General features: G+C 45.1%; 1 protein-coding gene across 4 annotated transcripts in view; it reads right to left on the bottom strand.

Moving 5' to 3' along the window:
• The window catches only part of Daam1 (dishevelled associated activator of morphogenesis 1), a 168,713-nt gene that overhangs the window by 68,050 nt on the left and 82,352 nt on the right, over window positions 1–18,311 (bottom strand). For all 4 annotated transcript variants that reach the window (XM_036205612.1, XM_036205615.1, XM_036205613.1 and 1 more), the window contains exon 3: window positions 9,631–9,720. In XM_036205612.1, the coding sequence (XP_036061505.1) occupies window positions 9,631–9,720 (90 nt within the window). The remainder of the gene's footprint in view (window positions 1–9,630; window positions 9,721–18,311) is intronic.

Below are 18,311 nucleotides of genomic sequence, written 5' to 3'. Positions count from 1 at the left end.
TGTTTCCTATGCTGCACAGGCCTTGGTCAGGGTGGTAACCAGAATTGACAGATACTTGTGGCTTCTCAGACATGAGACACAGTGGTGTCCCTTTCTGTAGAGCTACGGCTATCACCAAGACCATTTGCTCATATTTCCTACCTAAACATACTCTGGGTTCCACAGGTTAGCATGACAGTTCTCAGGCCTAATGAAAATCCACACCTGCAGGCTGCAGAAATTTGGGTATGAAAATGAGGTGTGCATATGTGCATGGGTGAAATGTTCCCCAAATGCCCTGAAATCATACTTAGAATACTGTTCCTTGATACCCGTGCCCTTAAGCGCTCTCTGGCACAGACAGAGGGGCTCCAACTCAGTCACGGGCCCCAGGCTCTGCCACTGACACAGTCAACTCTGTCTTGTACCTACTGAAGAGTTAATGATCTGGAGCACAAAGAGAGCTATTCTGGAGCAGCTGGGAATCACTACGCTTTCTAGGGTTCCATCCAAACTCAAAGTTCCAAGTCACTTCCAGTGATGGGAGCTGAGGCAGGGGCACTCTTCACACTGTGGAGCCATCAGGCAACAGGTGCCTAGGGAAAGCTAGGCAGTTGTTTCTCTAGCCCATGTCTAGAAGCAGAAGGAGATCATCACAGGAAGTCACCCCATTATGCCACGTCACCTTTCTTCAGTTGCACATTCCTTAGTTATTTCTGTTATTGTTTGAATGATTATGAGTGAACAAATACAGGGGTTCCCCTCCCATCCTCTTCCAGCCTAGCACTTTCTACCTACGGTGTCCCAGAGCAAAGTAACGCTACTGCTGAAGAAACATATTGGGAAAGACAAGTGAGAAACAGACTCCACAAGGAGATGGATGTCTGTTTCCGTGTTTTAACTCTGTGAACCAAGTATCTACAGACTGTAGGTAGAGTCACAACTTCTAAACCTGGGGGTGGACCTATCACAGGAAGACGCTTAGGGTTCACAACCTCCAAACCTGGGGATAGAGCTGTCATAGGAAGAAGCTTAGGGTGTAGGCTTGAGAGACAGAAAAGTTAACCTCCTTAATTTTTTCCCTTTCCTTCCTAACACCTGGTCTCTTGCCTCTCAGCCTGGTCTCAGATTATTAGCTGAGGATGACCTTGAACTTGAACTTCCTGACTTGGGCCAATTCAACCCTTCTTAGGCAGCCTTAGCCCCTCTCCCAACCCCACCTCCAACAGCCTATCTTGGGAAGTCACTATATTGATGCTGAACCTAGTGAGTACACTCTATCAACAAAATATACTCGCCCTGAACTCCTACACACAATGATCCTTCCATCCACCCACCCAAGTATCTGGGGCTTGCACTATTGCAATTGGTGACCTTGAACTTTCAACCCTCCTGCTTCTACCCCAAGCACTGGGATTAGTGGTGTGCACCACCACACTTGGCTTATGGGGTGCTAGGATTTGGACCCAGGGCTTCAAATATGCCAGGTAAGCAGTCTGCCATCTCTGAGCAACATCCCAGCCCAACCAACCGCTCAACTCTTGAAAATCCAAAGAAGCCAATGAACAACAGGAGGAGGAAAAAGGCTTTCAAAACTTTTGTAGAGATGGTCAAGATGAAAAGTCTGACTTTAGTCAGAAGAACGAGCCCGCAGGCACACTGTGTGTGCACATACTGATTCAGCACCTCTGTGGTGGGAAGAGGCCCATGCCTCAGAGCAACTTCCTATGATTCAAAATGGCATAGCTCAATCTAGAACTTGCTAAAGATGGAAACACAATTTGCCTGGGTATGGACCTGAGGGTGCAGAAAGGTCTGAAGGGAGGCAGAACAAAGCAACACAGGGTAGCTTCTTTGGTAGTCAAACCAAAGAAACAGTCCCAAGTGAAGGATCCATTTTACATACTTGAAATACTTGGTATTTTGTATAGCTTCATGGGTATTTGAATGGAATGCTTTTTGTTTCCTGAACCTTGAATTTTTGTTTCCAAAGAGCATTGTCTTCTACTGATTTTCATTTCAACTGGATTGTGAGACACATGGGGAAAGTAAAGCATTTCAATGACTTCTGCAGCAGAAACATTCAGACTTCTAGCAGTGATGGACAGGCCATGCAATATTCACTCTCTTCCCTTAGGCGGCAATGCCTCTCAACTGGCTGCTGAGGCATGCGCTGTGGACGCACACATTTATGACTTGAGTAGAAAGCTATCAGGGTTTATTAATTTTCTCTTTTAAGATTTTTGGAGAATGGTAATTTATCAAAAGCTAGACTGTCTACTCTGGTGATAGGATTAAAAGTGTAACAATAGTAGTGTTTGCAAATGTGCAAAACACACTTTCATCATCTCCAACCAGCACAAAGGCCTGTGGCCTCTTTTGCTAGCTTCAGACATAATTCTGCAGAATGTAGGATTGAATTATGTCACAGCTTTGAACAAAGTCTGTGGCAGAGCAAGGCAATATACATCTGGTTCCCACTGACCATGTAAGCTACTTGGTAAGTATACACACACACACTTACACACCCACTCATGCACCTTGGTCTCAAACCTCCCAGAGAAGAGGAAGAAGGACCTTAAAGCTCCAGGAAGGAAATAATGCCAGGGTTGTCATGACAGCTCAAGCATTATTTGCATTTCAACACATAATTTTAATAGAATCTGTGGTGTCATTGTTATATTCAAAGAGGCACTGGCCTGCATAGTTCCCTGCTGGTTCCTGGTAGACTATGCATAGGACAGCACTTAGGTAGGAACTGGAGCAGCAGTCACCATGGTCCAATAGTTCTTACACTCTGTACTTCATCCACTGGCTCCCTTAGCTGCTGTGGGACAGTGGCAGGTCAGCAACCGCTCCAGAGACCTTCCCCTGTGTCCTCTTTCATCATCTTTGGGCCAGACGTGTGTGTATTCACCAATGTCAGTAGGCCATAGTTTTAAGAGCACACACACATCAAAATCAGAGGCAGTGAGGCCGGACACAGCTGTCGTTCTGCACTTCACATCTGCTGTTCCTTCCCTCCTGCCCACGGATATGTAGCTCTACCACCTGACGCAAAGATACAGCCTTTCAGAGAGTTCCTTCAGCTGCTAGAACTGTTTCTGAACAATCCCCTATGGCAAATCCAAAAGAGATCAACAGACAAACCGTTCATTATGGGTCCTGTTTCTTTCACTGAATACTGACTGATTCAAAACCTTTTTGTGTATTTCTCCAGCAAAGCAATTTTGTTTTGAAAAGCAAGATAAAGATATTTCAAGGTAAGGTAGAGAATAAAGAACTATAGAAAAATCATGAAACAAGAAAAAAAGTACATCAAAGTAAATCACCCACAATCTTTCCTATCAAGCTGTCTGTCCACACATCTGTCTACACATCCCTGAGAACCTGTGATCATACTAATTACACGGTTTTAGATCTTGTTTCTTAACCTTGACATTAAATGCTGAGGGCTTTCTCATGTCATTAAAATGTCTTGGGAAATGTCACTTTCAGACTGCTTTCAGAGACGCTGCAAAGAACATCCTCAGCCCTAAGTCTCCCTACTTCTCAGATTACTTCCTGGAAGTGCAGTGTTCCAGGCTCTGCAGACATATTCACGATCAAAGAGCTGCAGACCCATTCTCAGGCTAATCAGGCCCTCCAGATGAGGGTCCTGTTTAAACTTCCTATCAGGCAATAAAGCGAGAGTGAAAGCCAATGATAGATTGGGCACATGCCCTGCTGTGCCCGGTGTGAACAAGTCTCTCAGTCCCTGGCGCATGCAGAAGAAAGGAACAAGCTGTCAAGGTGACTTTTCATGGGAGAACTGGGGCAGCTCCTCTTTACCCAGGGGGATGTGGTAATGCTTCAACAGGTAACATGGCTTCACCCAGGCAAGCCCAACTCACACCTGTGTTGGAGTGCCCACCCCACTTGTAGCCTCTTGAAGATCTCCCAGCAGGCCTGTACCTGGTCAGCAGCAATCAGATAAGGTGGACAGTTTAAGTGACTATTTAAATAGCCTCATGAGGAGCAAAGGGAAAAAGCACACAGTAGCGGTTGGGGGACAGGGGTAGTGCATGTGAACATAGCTCAGCTGCTGAGAGGGCCCATTTCCAGATGAAGGATGGAAGCATGGTATCAACCCTCTCACTGGTGAAACTGACAGTAGTCAGAGGGGTGAAGGATGCCACCTGAGTCACAGCCACAGAGGTGGGTCTCCCTTTTCTGTGCCCCACAGCCCGTCAGCCTTCCTCTCCTCTGTGAAGCTTATGACAAGATGACAAGATTTGTTTTTGTTAATATGGGCTTTTACTCTAGGAAATCTGACACACTTGTCTAACCACTGCAGTCCTGCCGAGTCTTCCTAGAGTAGACACTCTGTACACCGGCTAATTGCACACCAGTCTGGTCTGCACCACCACATTGCTTCACTAAATCAAGCACAAGGCACCCAGAACCTGTCATTTCTTACTGCTTCACGGCTAGGGATTGTCTACAGAGCCTCATACAGACACAGGACCAAGCTGCTTCTGGCTGGGTGCCACTGTGTCCCTCATGGACTCTGCTAAGAGGTGGAAGGAGGGAAGGACAGGAAGATCTTGTTTCTAACCAGGATGGCTCCTGCCACTTCCTGTAGGCCTTTGTCGCTTTACAGCATAAACATTAACCATCACAGTTGAAAACTCAATGGCTGGAAACCAAATCGAGTACTTCTAAAGAAGCTCAGGAATTGGGCTCAGGGTACGGCCCAGGGTGGAGGGTAGCCCTGGCAAGTGTGTTGTCAGGTGACATGGTTTTGCTGGCTCCTTTTCCAGAATCCTGACATCTAGGAGAGTGGGTACTTGAAGAGCCAATGCCCAGTCTACAGCAGAGTGAAGCAAACAAGCTAAAAGAAAGAGAACAGTTTCCTCCCCCTCTTCAATAGCCCAGGCCAGCACAGAGCCTGTGGTTAGACACAGCTCCAGCTACAGGACGGTGGCTAATCCAACCTCCTTGTTCAGCCGGCCCGTTTGACAGCCATGTAGGAAACAGAGGGTTCCCTTTGTCTTTAATTCCGTGACACCAGCATATGCTTCCCCTCGGTCCTATTTTGATAAAATCACCCCCTCTCTGCACTGCAAACACTGGCTGCCCTTGATCTCCAGGAGCTGAGAGAAGAGCAATCCTCGTGGCCCCACACAGTACAACTTTCATCACCACGTGCTCCTGCCGAAAGGAGAACACCCAAGGAGTTAGGGTTTCATCCAGTCAGAATAAACCAACCCAATAAAAGAAACAAAAATCACTAGCTAAATTTACCTCCCCTGCATGTTCTCACCATGTACCCAGTACCAGATTAGCGGTATGCAGAGATCACAATGGCCAAACCGTGGCCAGGATGGAGAACACTGAGGAATGATTTAACTAAGCTAGATCGGGGGGGGGGGGGGGGGGGGGGGCAGGGGAGATCATAGTGAAAATTCACCTTTCCCAAAGTGGTTCCACAAGACATACAGGGATGCAACATGAAGACTCAAATCATGAGATTTGAGGCTTTAGAAGCCAGAGGTAACACAGGCAAGATTGGGCACACCTGTGAAAGCCTGCCCCCCCCCCATATCTATAGTCTCTGCAGCTAATGGTATGTACAGCCCTGCTGGGGCTTTGCAAGCTCTGGGAAGGGATAAGAGCACCTTTTAGATGCTCGCCACTGGCTAAGCGACACAAAGGATGGACGTTAAAGATCTCTTTCTATGCTTGCTGTCATCCTAGTGCAGTGAACGACACTTTATCGTCGCCTCTGAAGAAATACTCCCTACTGTTCCCAGGATTTAAAACTTATGTGAACAATAAGTAAATACAGCGTGGCCAGATGCCGTCCATGGTCAGCTGGTTCATTGTTTTAAAAGCTCCAGTCTAAAACCCAAAGATTGTTAACAGATGCAGTTTCTGGCCAGAGACTGGGAAAAACCTCATTTAAACAAAAGGATATGTTGTGATTGGAGCTAAAAAGGGAATTACCTCTAAAGATAAGAACCACAAACATTTCCTATTTAAAAATACCCCCAACTCCACCAACAGGCCTTTCTTTGGACCTTTCATGAACATTTAAGAATTGGATAGTGGATTGCTGTGTACCCAAACCAGGATGGAGCAGCCAGTGCAGAAACTGTGAGAAATGTTTGCATTTGCAGCAAGGCCACAGCATCTATCTCTTACACCCTGACAGTCAATCAGGCAAGATTCCAATTCATTTCTTTCTATCATTCCCACCCCAGAAATACTTCCACTGCTTGCATTTTGGCTTTGGAAGTAAGTTTTCAACCAGAGACGGGATAGATGTTTCCTAAATCACACAGAGTAGATAAGCAGAGGAGCCAACACTGGGATTCAAGTTCTGCTGGGGGAGAGGGGCACTTGGCTGAGCAGTGCCTGGCCCCGGGCTCTCTTCTGGCCTTGTGTGAGTCCCTGACTGCTGCCCACGGTTGCACAGAGAGCCTGCTTTTCAGAGCTCCTGCGGTCTGTTTCTGCTGGCTGCTGTAGCTTCCCTGTGGGGCAGAATGTCTGTGCTGCCCTGCGTTTTAATCTTGAAAGATGGAGATCTGAAGGAGCCATAAATGTAGCTTGCCCTCAGCCTGAGAAATGGATGTTTGGCTTACTGGTGACAAGCCTGAACTGCAAAGCCCATGTTTCAAGGGAAATAATGTGTTTTAAGGTGAAGGATGGCCTCCGTTGGAGCCCCTTCTAGGAGACACCATAAGAGATGAGGTAAACAGCATATGCTTTTCCTGGTTAGGTTTTCATGTCATTTGAGTCATTGTAGGTTTCTTGGTTTATTGCAGGATCGAAAATCTCCAGTTTTAGACCATAGGCATAATACAATTTTAACCACGTGAGAAATTCCAGCAGAGAAAATGTGTAGTCCAGAGGCTGGAGAGGTGGCTCAGTCAGTGCAGTGCTTGACTCACAAGCACAAGGTCCCGAGTTCAGATCCTCAGTACCCAAATAAAAGCCAACTATGGCAGCTTGTTCCCAGAACCCCAGTATTGGAGAGGCAGAGACAAGGGGATCCCAGGCCTTGCTGGCCTGCCAGTTAACAGAATCAGCAAGCTCCAGCTTCAGAGAAAGACCTTCTCTCAGAAAATGAGATAAAGAGTGACTGAGAATGGAACCAGATGTACACACACACACACACACCACAAAAGTCTGTGGTTGATCCATGCAACCATTCATTTTAAAGTAAGCCAGACCTGTAAGTCCATGGGAGTCTCCAAAGAAAGTGGTGTCCCACCTGAGCTACGTCATTGCTTCTGGACAGCAGCTAGAAGTGACCATCCCCATCCCGCACAAAACAGGGTTCTACAGCCAGTGGCCACATTCATATCAAGCTCCCAGGAAAGGCCAAGGCCAAGGCCAAGGCCAAGACCACACACACACACACACACACACACACACACACACACACACACACACACACACGTTGAGGCCTATAGAGGGATCCTGCAAGCCTGGAAATTGGAAAATGAACAGCAGCAGTGAGCCTGAGATCATTACTATTTTTTAGTGATTGCCTTTTCTAATGTAGGGGGCGGTAGTTTTCTTGATTAACTTTTAATTGATGTCAAAGATGTAATAAAATATGAGAAAGAAGAAACCTCTTCCCCAGTAAGCTGCTCCCATTTGCATTTCCTCTCCCATCCTCTGGGACATATCTTCAAACCCTGACCTGCAATGTTTCATAATTTAGAAGAAAAAAAACCTGCACTAGGATTAACCAAATAGACCGTGCCCTCTGTGTACAGTGAGATGGTTCAGTGGGAAAAGCACTTGCCCTTAAGCCTGACAATCTGAGTTTGATCCCTGAGTCCCACATGGAGGAAGGAGAGAACCAACTCCCACAAGATGCTCTCATACCGCCACATGTGTACCATGGCATGTATCCAAACACAATAAACAAATACTAATAACATAAATAAATAATTGAAGAAAAAAGATGGCCACATAAATCCATCAGAGAGGCCTGAATGCATCTTATTTTGATTTGGAAATTTTTTCCTAGTGAATGATACATGCTGCTTCCAGCTATGGGAGGCCTTTCAACACAAGAGTTTTCTGGTTGGTGAGACACGTCCAACATGAAGGAGAAGAGGGATGACTGACTGACAAGGCACTGGGCTCCTCAAGGATTAGGACTTAAGACTGTAATCCGAGTCGATCTGATGATGGGTCCGGGATGATCCCAATCTGCACAGATCTTTCAGCAAAGGCCACCAAAGAGAAATCTGACATAGCACTTCCCTGTTTTAACCATACAAATGGAAAAGGAAATATGCTTTAAATGTTGTGTGATATTCATAGTACCACTGAAGGACATTGTTATTAGTCTGGTCCAAAGTGTGAGAAGACAGCTGCAGAGGTCAGTGAGTGCCTCACAAGTACCTCCTGTCACCTGGAGCAGTATACACTCGGGCTCACTGGTTACTGAGACACGAGGACTCTCTTTGGAAGGTGGCACACCAGTGACACAAGGCAGAGGGGCTGAGAGACAGCCAAGCAAGTAGTCGGAGGCTCCACACTGCATCTGATCAACTGATTGAAGTTTCCCTGACACTGGGTTGTTGCCAGTTGTTGCTGGGTCCCTAGGTCAAGAGGGCATAATCAGGGTGTCTGCGGCATGTTAGAAAGCGGTAGTGCGCTCTCTTAGGTGCCCACTCTGGCCTGGACATTTACCTCACTTAGTTCAAATCTCAGATGAAAGAGAAGGAAAGCACAAATGGGGTGGTCTAAGAGTCTGGGGCAGGCTTTAAGAAGAAGCGTGACCTTCCTTTCAGTCCTCTCTGCCCAGTGATGCCCAGTGCCGTGGACTGGAGAGGAAGATTTGGGGTAGTCTCGTTGACCCAGGGTCATCCACCCCATCTCCTGGGGTGGTCCAGTATCAGCTTTTACTTGCAAGTGAGTGCCCAGAGGGAAGGTACAGTCATTTCCTATCAATGAGCTTGAAGGGATGTAGAACTCCTGAATGAGGGCCAGTGGGTAAAACACTTGCCCAGATGCCCTGACTTCCATCCCTGGAACTCACTGTAGAAGGAGAGAAATGACTCCTGAAAGTTGTGCTATGACTTTTACACATGCACTGTTGTACACACAAACACACAATAGTAAAATAATAATAATAAATTGCTAAAATTGTCCCTAAAAGTAGGAGTGGAGAGTAAGTTTCTTTTGCCAAATTTCTCATTCTTCACTTTGCAATGTGAAATGGCTGAAGAGCACTCTGAATTATGGGGGCACTGAAGCCATACTACAGAGATAACAAAATGTAAAGTTTTACTACATTGTGTAAACACAGAGCCATGATACTCACCCTAACCTATCTGTATACAAACTGCTATTTAAGGAGCAGGGAAGATGCTTCTATCTCAGGCAATCCTTTGTTATTTTAGGTCTCAATTACACACAATTATGAGTAACAGTAACAGGTGCTGAGGAGCCCAGTGACCTGCTTATAAAAATAACATCTGAGGAGTAGCACTTTACTGTATGGAGCCGCAAGGCCACAACGTGACATGTTCAAACTGGTCTGCACATCACAAAGAGCTCTCTGAGTCCTGCTGATGAAATGTGAGCGCAGAGGAAATCAGAGGTGGCGTTCTTCTAGTTCACTGATCACAAGGAGTCTCTTACCTTCTTCTTGCTACAGTATATCTGCCACTTTTTCTCCGCTGGAAGTGCAAACATGGCTTCCCTGTGTTTGTCTGTGAGGTCAAGTTCATCCTGAGAAGAAAAGAAAATGATTAGTATTACAGAGACTGATGTTATTCCTACAGAGAACATTGCCAGTATCAACAAAGAGAAAAACAATCACCAGCACATACTTTAAAAAGAGGCAGGTGCTACTTCAGTGTGTTTTACAGGGCCAGGGAGCAGCACAGCAGGGGTCAAGCATAGCACTACAGGGGCCGGGTGTCAGAGACGTGGCCAGGGTGGACCTTAGCTGTTGTGAATACAGGCCATCAAGCTGTAAGGGTGCAGAGCCACAGGAATCCAGGATTAATCACATCAAAGATGAGAGTTTGCTGCTGGCAACCTTCCAGACAAGACAGCAATCATCAAAAATGGACTTCTGGGCTGAGCACTGGATGACTTCGACATGATAAGAATGAAAACACACCAGCCACTCAGCACCAACATTAACACTGACTCCAGAGAGAGCCTACTAAAAGCCAAGATCCTTTCTCTAAGCACTCTGTAGTCATTGTCCAAAAATGGATCTGTGGATGGCCTGCTGTAATTTAGATTCTGAATGTCCCCCATAGGTCCACGTACTAGAGATCTGTACCCCAGGGTGACACTACTGGAAGCTAATGAAACCCTTTGAAGGTGGAGACTAGAAGGAAATTGGCCTTCGAACATTGGGGTATACCCCAAAGGGGACTGAGGGACCCTGTCCATTTCCTCCCTCTGTCTCCTGCCATAATGCGAACGGTTCTGCTTTGCCATGTGTTCCCTTTCTGAGAATGCTGCCTTGGTCCAGGCCCACAACACTGACGCCAAGGGTCATGGGATGGTATCTCCCCAAGTGTGGGGTAGCAGCAACCTTTACGTTTTATAGAGTCATTATCTTAGATGTTCTTGTTATAGTGACAAAAACTGACTGAGGCAGCAACAGAAATCAAGACCAGGTTTGGGTAATAGATCTGGCACACAGAGAGACCATAGCCAGCTAAGGTGCAAAACTGAGCAACACACATCATGGGGGGAAAGCCTGGCCACTTTGTAGAAGGCTTGAAGCCTAAGAGGCTTTATTATTATTATTATTATTATTGTTGTTGTTGTTGTTGTTGTTGTTTTATGTGCATGGGTGTTTTGCTTGCATGTATGTCTGTGCACCACTGCATGCCTTGTGTCCATGGAGGCCAGAAGAGGGTGTCAGCTCCCCTGGAACTGGAGTTATGGACAGTTGTGAGCTGCCACATGGGAGCTGGGAATTGAACCCAGATCCTCTGCAAGAGCTGTTAGTGCATTAACTACTGAGCTGTCACGCCAGCCCTGGGAATTTTTTGCCTATTTCTTTTTTAATAACATAAGCCAATGAAGTTTTGTGTAAGTGCCTGGTATTATCACCATAAACCTCAACTAATATTTCCTAAGGATTTTATGTACAGGCAGGCATTTCCTATTTAGTAGTCACATTGAACCTAAAGAGAGCGACTCATTATGACATCTCCTGACAATAATAGTCTCCATTGTAAAAGAGCTGGGGGAACTTAGGGTGAAGATTAGGCAAGGCACTTCCTCCAGCCTACACACCTGCTGGACAACGCAGCTAGGTTTTAAGCCCAGAGCTGTGTGACCCCAGAGTCCAGACACTTAGCCTCTCAGATCAGTGCTTAGAAACATCAAGTGGTGGGAAGAGCGGGAAGTCAGCTTACAGACATTCATAACTAATGAATAGCAGCAAGGAGATAATGAATATGGAGTGCTCAGAGAAAGCATCTAGGCACTCACTTAGTACTCCATCCGTAGTTAACGTGATTATTGGTATCGAGTGCCTGGTTCTTTTCCTTCCCACAGGGAAGGTTATCTAGTTGAGAACAGTAGATGGCTGGGTGTAGGTAAAAGCTAAAAGCTATGAATTAAGGGTCAGTAAAGTTCTGATCTCTGAAGGCAAGTTCCCCTTCTGAAAGGCTTATGTGTGTATCTGCTGTCAGTCACACTTGGGGACACACAGACACAGGTCACTGGCTTCCTATCTTCCATCTTATACTCCCACGACTACTTAGTCATCAAGTCCCATTATCTTCCTTGCAATGATTTTCCTTTTGTTTCATTCACAATGCAACCACCCAAACTTATGTCCTAATAACCACTCCCAAGGCTTCTGGCACAGCCCCTCACTCTTCTTCCTTGACATTCCAGTCCTTCTATTCAGCATGCCTAGAATTCTCTTCAATCTTTTTGCCTTCAATGTTGGGTGAGCATCAGAATCACCAGGGTTTGCCCTTCTGACCTCACTGACCACCAGTAGGTAGGCCATCGGGGAGGTTTGGTGTCTACATTTCATTAGGTTTCCAGGGTATTGCTGATGCTGTGGTCTAGAAACCACGCCTTGAAAATAAGCACTGTGCTGTTTCAAGCACCCAATCCAGAACCTTCATTACTTCTACAATGTCTGAAAAATTAATTACTCATTCCTCAGCTGGCCTCTTGAAGTCTCCCGTTTCTCCCGCCAGGCTTGCTTCTCATGAACTCTTTGCTATATCCCATTAACACATGTCCCTCCAGAGTCTAGCACAGGCCAGCTTCCCCCTTCTGAATCCCATCAAGTCACTACTTCCTCTCCAGAAGAGGCAGACCATTTCTCTTGCAAGGACTGGCAACAGCCAAATATGCAGTAAATGCCTGGCACAGGGTGGCAACAGTACAGCTGTTATTTCTCTCACTTGAACATAAATCAGTTGCTAGCTTATTTTAAGAATGAGGTAAACAGTTAAGTCACTAAACCATGTGAGCACATGCGCGCGCGCGCGCACACACACGCACACACACACACACACACACACACACACACACACACATTATACTCTAACCACAAGAAGCTAGTTGTTAATAATGTCAACAACTAACAACCACTGAAGGAATAAAGAACTTGTACAGAAAATTCCATTAGGAGAGAACATGTTTAAAACACTAACATTCTGGCATGCAACTGTATATATGGGAAATAATTATCTTCCTTCCTTTGTAAGTTTCCTGTAAGTCACACCTGCTCTGAAAAACGGGAAACAAGGGTGACATAAATCACTTCCCAACAATCAGCCCAGTTAATCAAACTGCTCAACAGTATCTAGCTTAGTTTGGAGAAATGCTTTTGATTTGATGGCAGCATTCTTAATAACACACATTTACTACATTACAGCATAGTTTTTCCAGAGCATATGTCTGAAGAAATGTGTGAATCCTAAAACCTCAAAATTCGCAGTATAAGAGAAATAGTATGCAGTTATACTGAGGTGCAGATTTACCTATTTTAAACTGTGAGAACACAGATGAGCTGGGGCAGACTGTCTTATGCCAAAAGAAAATATTCACAGAATAAAAAAAAAATTGCTGTAGTGTTCTCACATAAAGTTTTGATCTACAATATGGACATGGAAAAGGATAAATGTATTCTGACAGTAAGAGATAACAATTGTTTAACCTCCCATGGGTATATTAGTAACATTTTATGTGGATTAGTTAAAATACAACAATCCTCCCAAGTAAGTATTACTACTAACCCATTTTCTAGAAAACTGGGTCACACAATGACTGAGCACCTTGTCCCAGGCACAGAGCTAGTAAACAGTGGAGGCGGGACTTACGTGCACTGTCTACCCCACAAGTAGGTGGGTGGACTCGTGTCAAAGAAACAGGCACGAGGAGACCCATCGATGTCTGCTGGAAGCAGGAGACAGGTCCTATGGGCAGCTGTCCCCAAGTTGTAGTCTGGCTTTTATCAATTATGCATCTTGGGTAAGTGATGTGTCCTCTGTCTGACCTTCAGTGCCTTCATCTGAAGACACAATGAGAAGGTACTCCCCTAGTCACCTCAGGAACTTGTTCATGGAAGCAAAGATAGTTTGTGCTGAGTATCTACTCAATGTCAGGCACTGAGCTAGGACAGTGAGGGCATCATCTGCTCATGAGGACAGAAGGGAACTCAGACACTAATTGAAGGATGGTCACAGGCTAAGGGAAAGTGGGTACCAGAAGGCTTCTCCAGGTAAATGACATGGTCAGCAGGAATGAAATAGTAGAAAGCACTGGAGACAGGAAGCAGCAGCTGTGAAAGCCTCTCAACGTGGTCTTCTCAGTCACCAAAGGTGAAGAGTGGTAGATTCCCAGCCAAGCAGGCAGACAAAGACTAAAATAGATAACTTAAATTCCGGAGTGCTGAGACACAATGCACAGGATCTAATGAGACCCTGGCCTGTCCATTGGAAAGTCTCTCTACTCTGACTCCACCTGTCTTAATGATGTGGCAAGAATGCATGATTCTAAGGGACTCCAACACCTTAGGAGATTCATCAGCACTGTCCTACCTTGTCTAAGACCAGAGCCAGGCAACATAAAGAATGCAAAGACAAATAAGACACCCTGGCTTCAGGGTGTTATAACCTCTCTACAAAGACAGGTAGGAGGCTCTCCAGCTTGAATTCTTTGCACGAGACAGTATAGTTCCTAGGCAGTTTAGATGCTTCCTCACAGGCCCTGCTGACCTGCTTCACCTCACTGCCCCCTTCACCAACAGCACCTTCCCACACTTCTCATTACACTTCTCCAGCTTCTGAAACTCTGTATATGGTGTGCTCTTTTTTAAGTGAGCTCTTCCCACTGCATCTAAAAATCATCCTAGTCACCCAGATTTTCCCAAAGCACTAGCTAACCACTTCAAATAGTTGGTCTGACTGTCCTGGGATGGCCAATTCCTCTGTGCCCTGAAGGATTTCTCACATGACCACGGTCGGGGTTTTGGCATGTCTCATTCCCATTATGGACTGGTTCCTAGAGGACAGTAGTTCAGTCTGTCCTAGTCATCTCTGTATTAACTGCCAATGCCTCAAACAACATGACACGGGGGAAGAGGAACTGGGGTGGGAGGAAGGAAGGGCAGCCGGGAAACTGGAAGGGAAACAAAGTGTAAATAATGGATTTTACAGATTAAAACCTAGGGCTTGAGAGATGGCTCTGGGTAAGGCACTTGCCACACAAGTGTAAGGAATTGGTTTGAATTGCCAGAACTCCTATACAGCAGGGCACAGAGGCAAGCATCTGTAATCCCTGTGCTCTTACAGGGAGACGGGAGAGAGAGGCAGCACAGTCCTCAGCAGCTCCCAGGCCAGCCAGCTGGGGAAAAAGAACAGACTTGTCTCAAATAGGAAGGTGAGGAAACACGAGATTATCCCTTGATCACCACACATGCACTGTGATACAGGTGAGTCTGCACTCAGATGTGAACACACATCCTACACACACACAAACAAAAACTATCCTTGCTGCTTATTTCTTCCTAGAGATAGGATCTTACTGTGTTGTCTAGATGGGCCTCAAATTTGTAGCAATTCTCTTGCCTCCTATTCCCAAGTGTTGCGATTACAGCATGAGCCATTGTGCTCGGCTTGTAAAAATCTTAAGAACACTGCTTTTGAATTATCAAAGGTACAAAATTAGGCATTCCAGTTGCTCCACATCTCCATCATCACTCTGTGCCATGTCCTTCCAATGTGAGCAATCCTAGTTTATGTCAGGTGTTAACTCAAGTAGCTTCATTTTGCATTTCCTAACAACAACTAGTGATGAATCTAACTTTGCACATGCTGATTACCTGTTCTTAGGCATTCATATTTTGCCCATTTTTATTGAGCTGCCCATCTTAGTGTTATGATTTATAAAGCAGCTGGGTGGCTTTCGACTCCTCTCTTTTCCAGGCTTTACTCTTTAGACACACTACTAGAGAAGGGATAAATAAAACTTCAATGATGGAAAAAAAAGGAAAGCATAATTAAGAGTGGGAGCAAGCAATTAGAATATAAACTAATTAAAAAATCATTCTGTCAATTGTCTTACTTAAGCTCTCAAATTACCTCAAGGTAATGTTATAGGAGATTTTTCATTTTGATAATTAGTCCAAATACTGAAAGAGGCAATCACAGAATTGGGATCACTACATTTTATATTTCAAATAGTACCTGCATATATAAGGTGTTTTTTAGCAACTAAATCTTGAGTTGGGACCTTTTGTTAGGAAAGCCTGTTTTCCTAGGGTGGTGACGGCTGTCTAACCACACATCTATTGGGACTCATCAGACTCTTCCATAGCATGAAAATGATGCTTCAGTGCAACTGAAGCATTAATGATGCATTAATATTAACAAGAAGTCCTTTGGAACTTTCTTGTTTCTGTCAGGTTAGAGTTGTTGGCTTTGTTATTGTAGTCCAGTCTTGCCTCAAATTCACTACGTATCCAAAAAAGACTTTTAACTTTGGATCCTCCTGCCTCCACCTCTGGGGTACTGAGATTACAGGTGGGCCCCATCATACAAGAATTACTGGATGTTGGAGACTGAACTCTACCATGCAAGTGACATCCTCAGCCCTGGGTTTGGGTTTTGTTCCTAGCAGTGGCACCATGACAAGTCCTGGTCCTAGTCCAGGGGTAGTGGGTTTCCCACTAATATTAACAAGTACACTTGGCCAGACAGCCAGGAACATGCAGGTTGCTTGTGCATCTCAGCACACTCGGTCTGGATGGCCTCCTCCTTGCACTGGCCACCTACGTTCTCTTCTTTGTCTCATTCCTTTGGGACAGGCCTTTGAATGGAGATGAAAAGACAAGTACTTAGTGAGAAACAAGAGAATGCTTTGTGCTGACTCAGCACCACCCCTCTCTCCCTAGAAAGCTGGGTTCCTAAAAACTACAACCTACAGACAAACCATAAAAGTTCATCTCAGAGAAGATAGTAACCATCCTTTCATCTTCTTCTAGAATATGTGGTTTTCTAATATCTTAAATAAAGACTTTTTAAATGAAGACAAGAGCCCTAACAAAGCCCATTATTAAGCCTCCACTCCGAAAGAGTGTGGACAAAGAAACCTCACTGGTCCTACACTTACACTTTAGCGTGAGCAAGTAGCTCAACTGAGAAACCCACATAAATCAGAAAACAATTGGCACGAGGCTCATCAATAAAAGGAAATGCATTGATTTGATAGATAAAGCAAAGGAAGGAATTTTCAAAGAACAAACAATAAAGGTCGTGAATGAGTAGAAAGATTAGTACTTTGTGACAAATTGTTTTCAGAGACTGAAATGTAAGATTATGTATAAATCTCCAAAGCTACCAGTATTGGACAGCCTGCTAGCTCTGTGGAGTACTGCAGCCACACAGGTTCCCAGCCTCATTCAGTAGTCTGTTTCTAACGAGGTCAGCTCACCCACACGTGCACACAAATGGACAGCAGCAGAGCCACCCAAGGTTCCCAGACTCATTCAAGTAGTCTGTTTCTAATAGGCCAGCTCACCCACACGAACACACAAATGGACATTTAGACAGAGGTTAGGAGGCATTTGCACAATCCTGGAGCAGGGGATGGAGAGTAGGAAAACAAGGAAAGAGAAGCTAACCAGGCCCTTGGGGTATCCTGCTCATCCACTCACCATTTTGTGTGTTTATTATGTTTGGGGTTTGTTTTTGGTGTGTTTTGTTTTGCTTTCTAATGGTCCCTGACAAGCTAACCTTCCATCAGATTCAATGTAGAGAGTTCACAGAATTCCCAAGCCTATTATTACTCAACCAAGCCTTACTTAACTCCTACAAAACTGCCTGTGGCAAACAGACCCAGGGCCTGGAGCCTAGCCCCACCCAGGCTTCCTGCATTCTAGGTGGGTTGTAACCTGCTCTGGATTACCTCAAGGATATACCAGCATCAGCACCGCCTTCTTCTCAGAGTGGAACCCCCTTCTCCCACCATGCAACTCCACCATACCTGAAGTAAAACCCCTAGAGAGGCCAGGAACCAGAACACATGTCAGAAGACAGTGTGACCAGTCCCTATCAAGTGGAAGAGGACAGACAAGGAATATGGATACAGAGGTATGATACTCTGATAGCAAAATTTTTTAAAAAATCACTTTTATGAATGTATGGAGGAGTATACTATAAAGCTGCAATACTCATTAAACTTATGAACATCCAGGTCCACCAAGACATGTAGCCATCACACCCAAGAGTCACGAGTTGCTAACACATCTTAAAAGTTATCACAAATGACCCTGAGAACACTTTTATTCTTAGGGTGGTAGAAATATAACAGTTAGATAAGATTTTGGACAATGTTAGAGGATACTCCTGCCCCTATGCAGTTAGGAAAGGCCACAAATGGTCAACAACAGAAAGCTATCCACCCAGAAAGGGATGGGCACGTACAGACAGGTCCTGAAGGCTTCCAGCCTGCTACATTTCTGCCAACACTCAGTCATTACACAGACTATCACAGATGACTCACCTAGTAGGTACTGTTCTGTCTGACAGACATGTTTCCTTGTGATACATACAAACAAGAAGAGAGAAATCCCACGAGGAAAGGCTGACTAACACCATGTTTAGATTCTTACTCCGAATGCTTGCACGTCTGTTTCCTTTCTTTCCCTTACTAGCAGACAACACAAAGTGTATCCTGTTTGCTAGACAAATGCTGCAGCTAATCCTATAGAGTTCTCTGACTTCTGTTATGGGACTGGAAATTCATTAGGGTAACTTGAACTTCTAACCAATCTGAAGCAGCAGCAGCTTGCCAGTTCTCGTAGCTAAATCATTTCCCCA

Source organism: Onychomys torridus, chromosome 14 (assembly GCF_903995425.1).
Source record: "Onychomys torridus chromosome 14, mOncTor1.1, whole genome shotgun sequence".
Classification (NCBI taxonomy): Eukaryota; Metazoa; Chordata; class Mammalia; order Rodentia; family Cricetidae; genus Onychomys; species Onychomys torridus.
The sequence above is the reverse complement of the archived record's forward strand: the minus strand, read 5'-3'. Positions and strand labels throughout refer to the sequence as shown.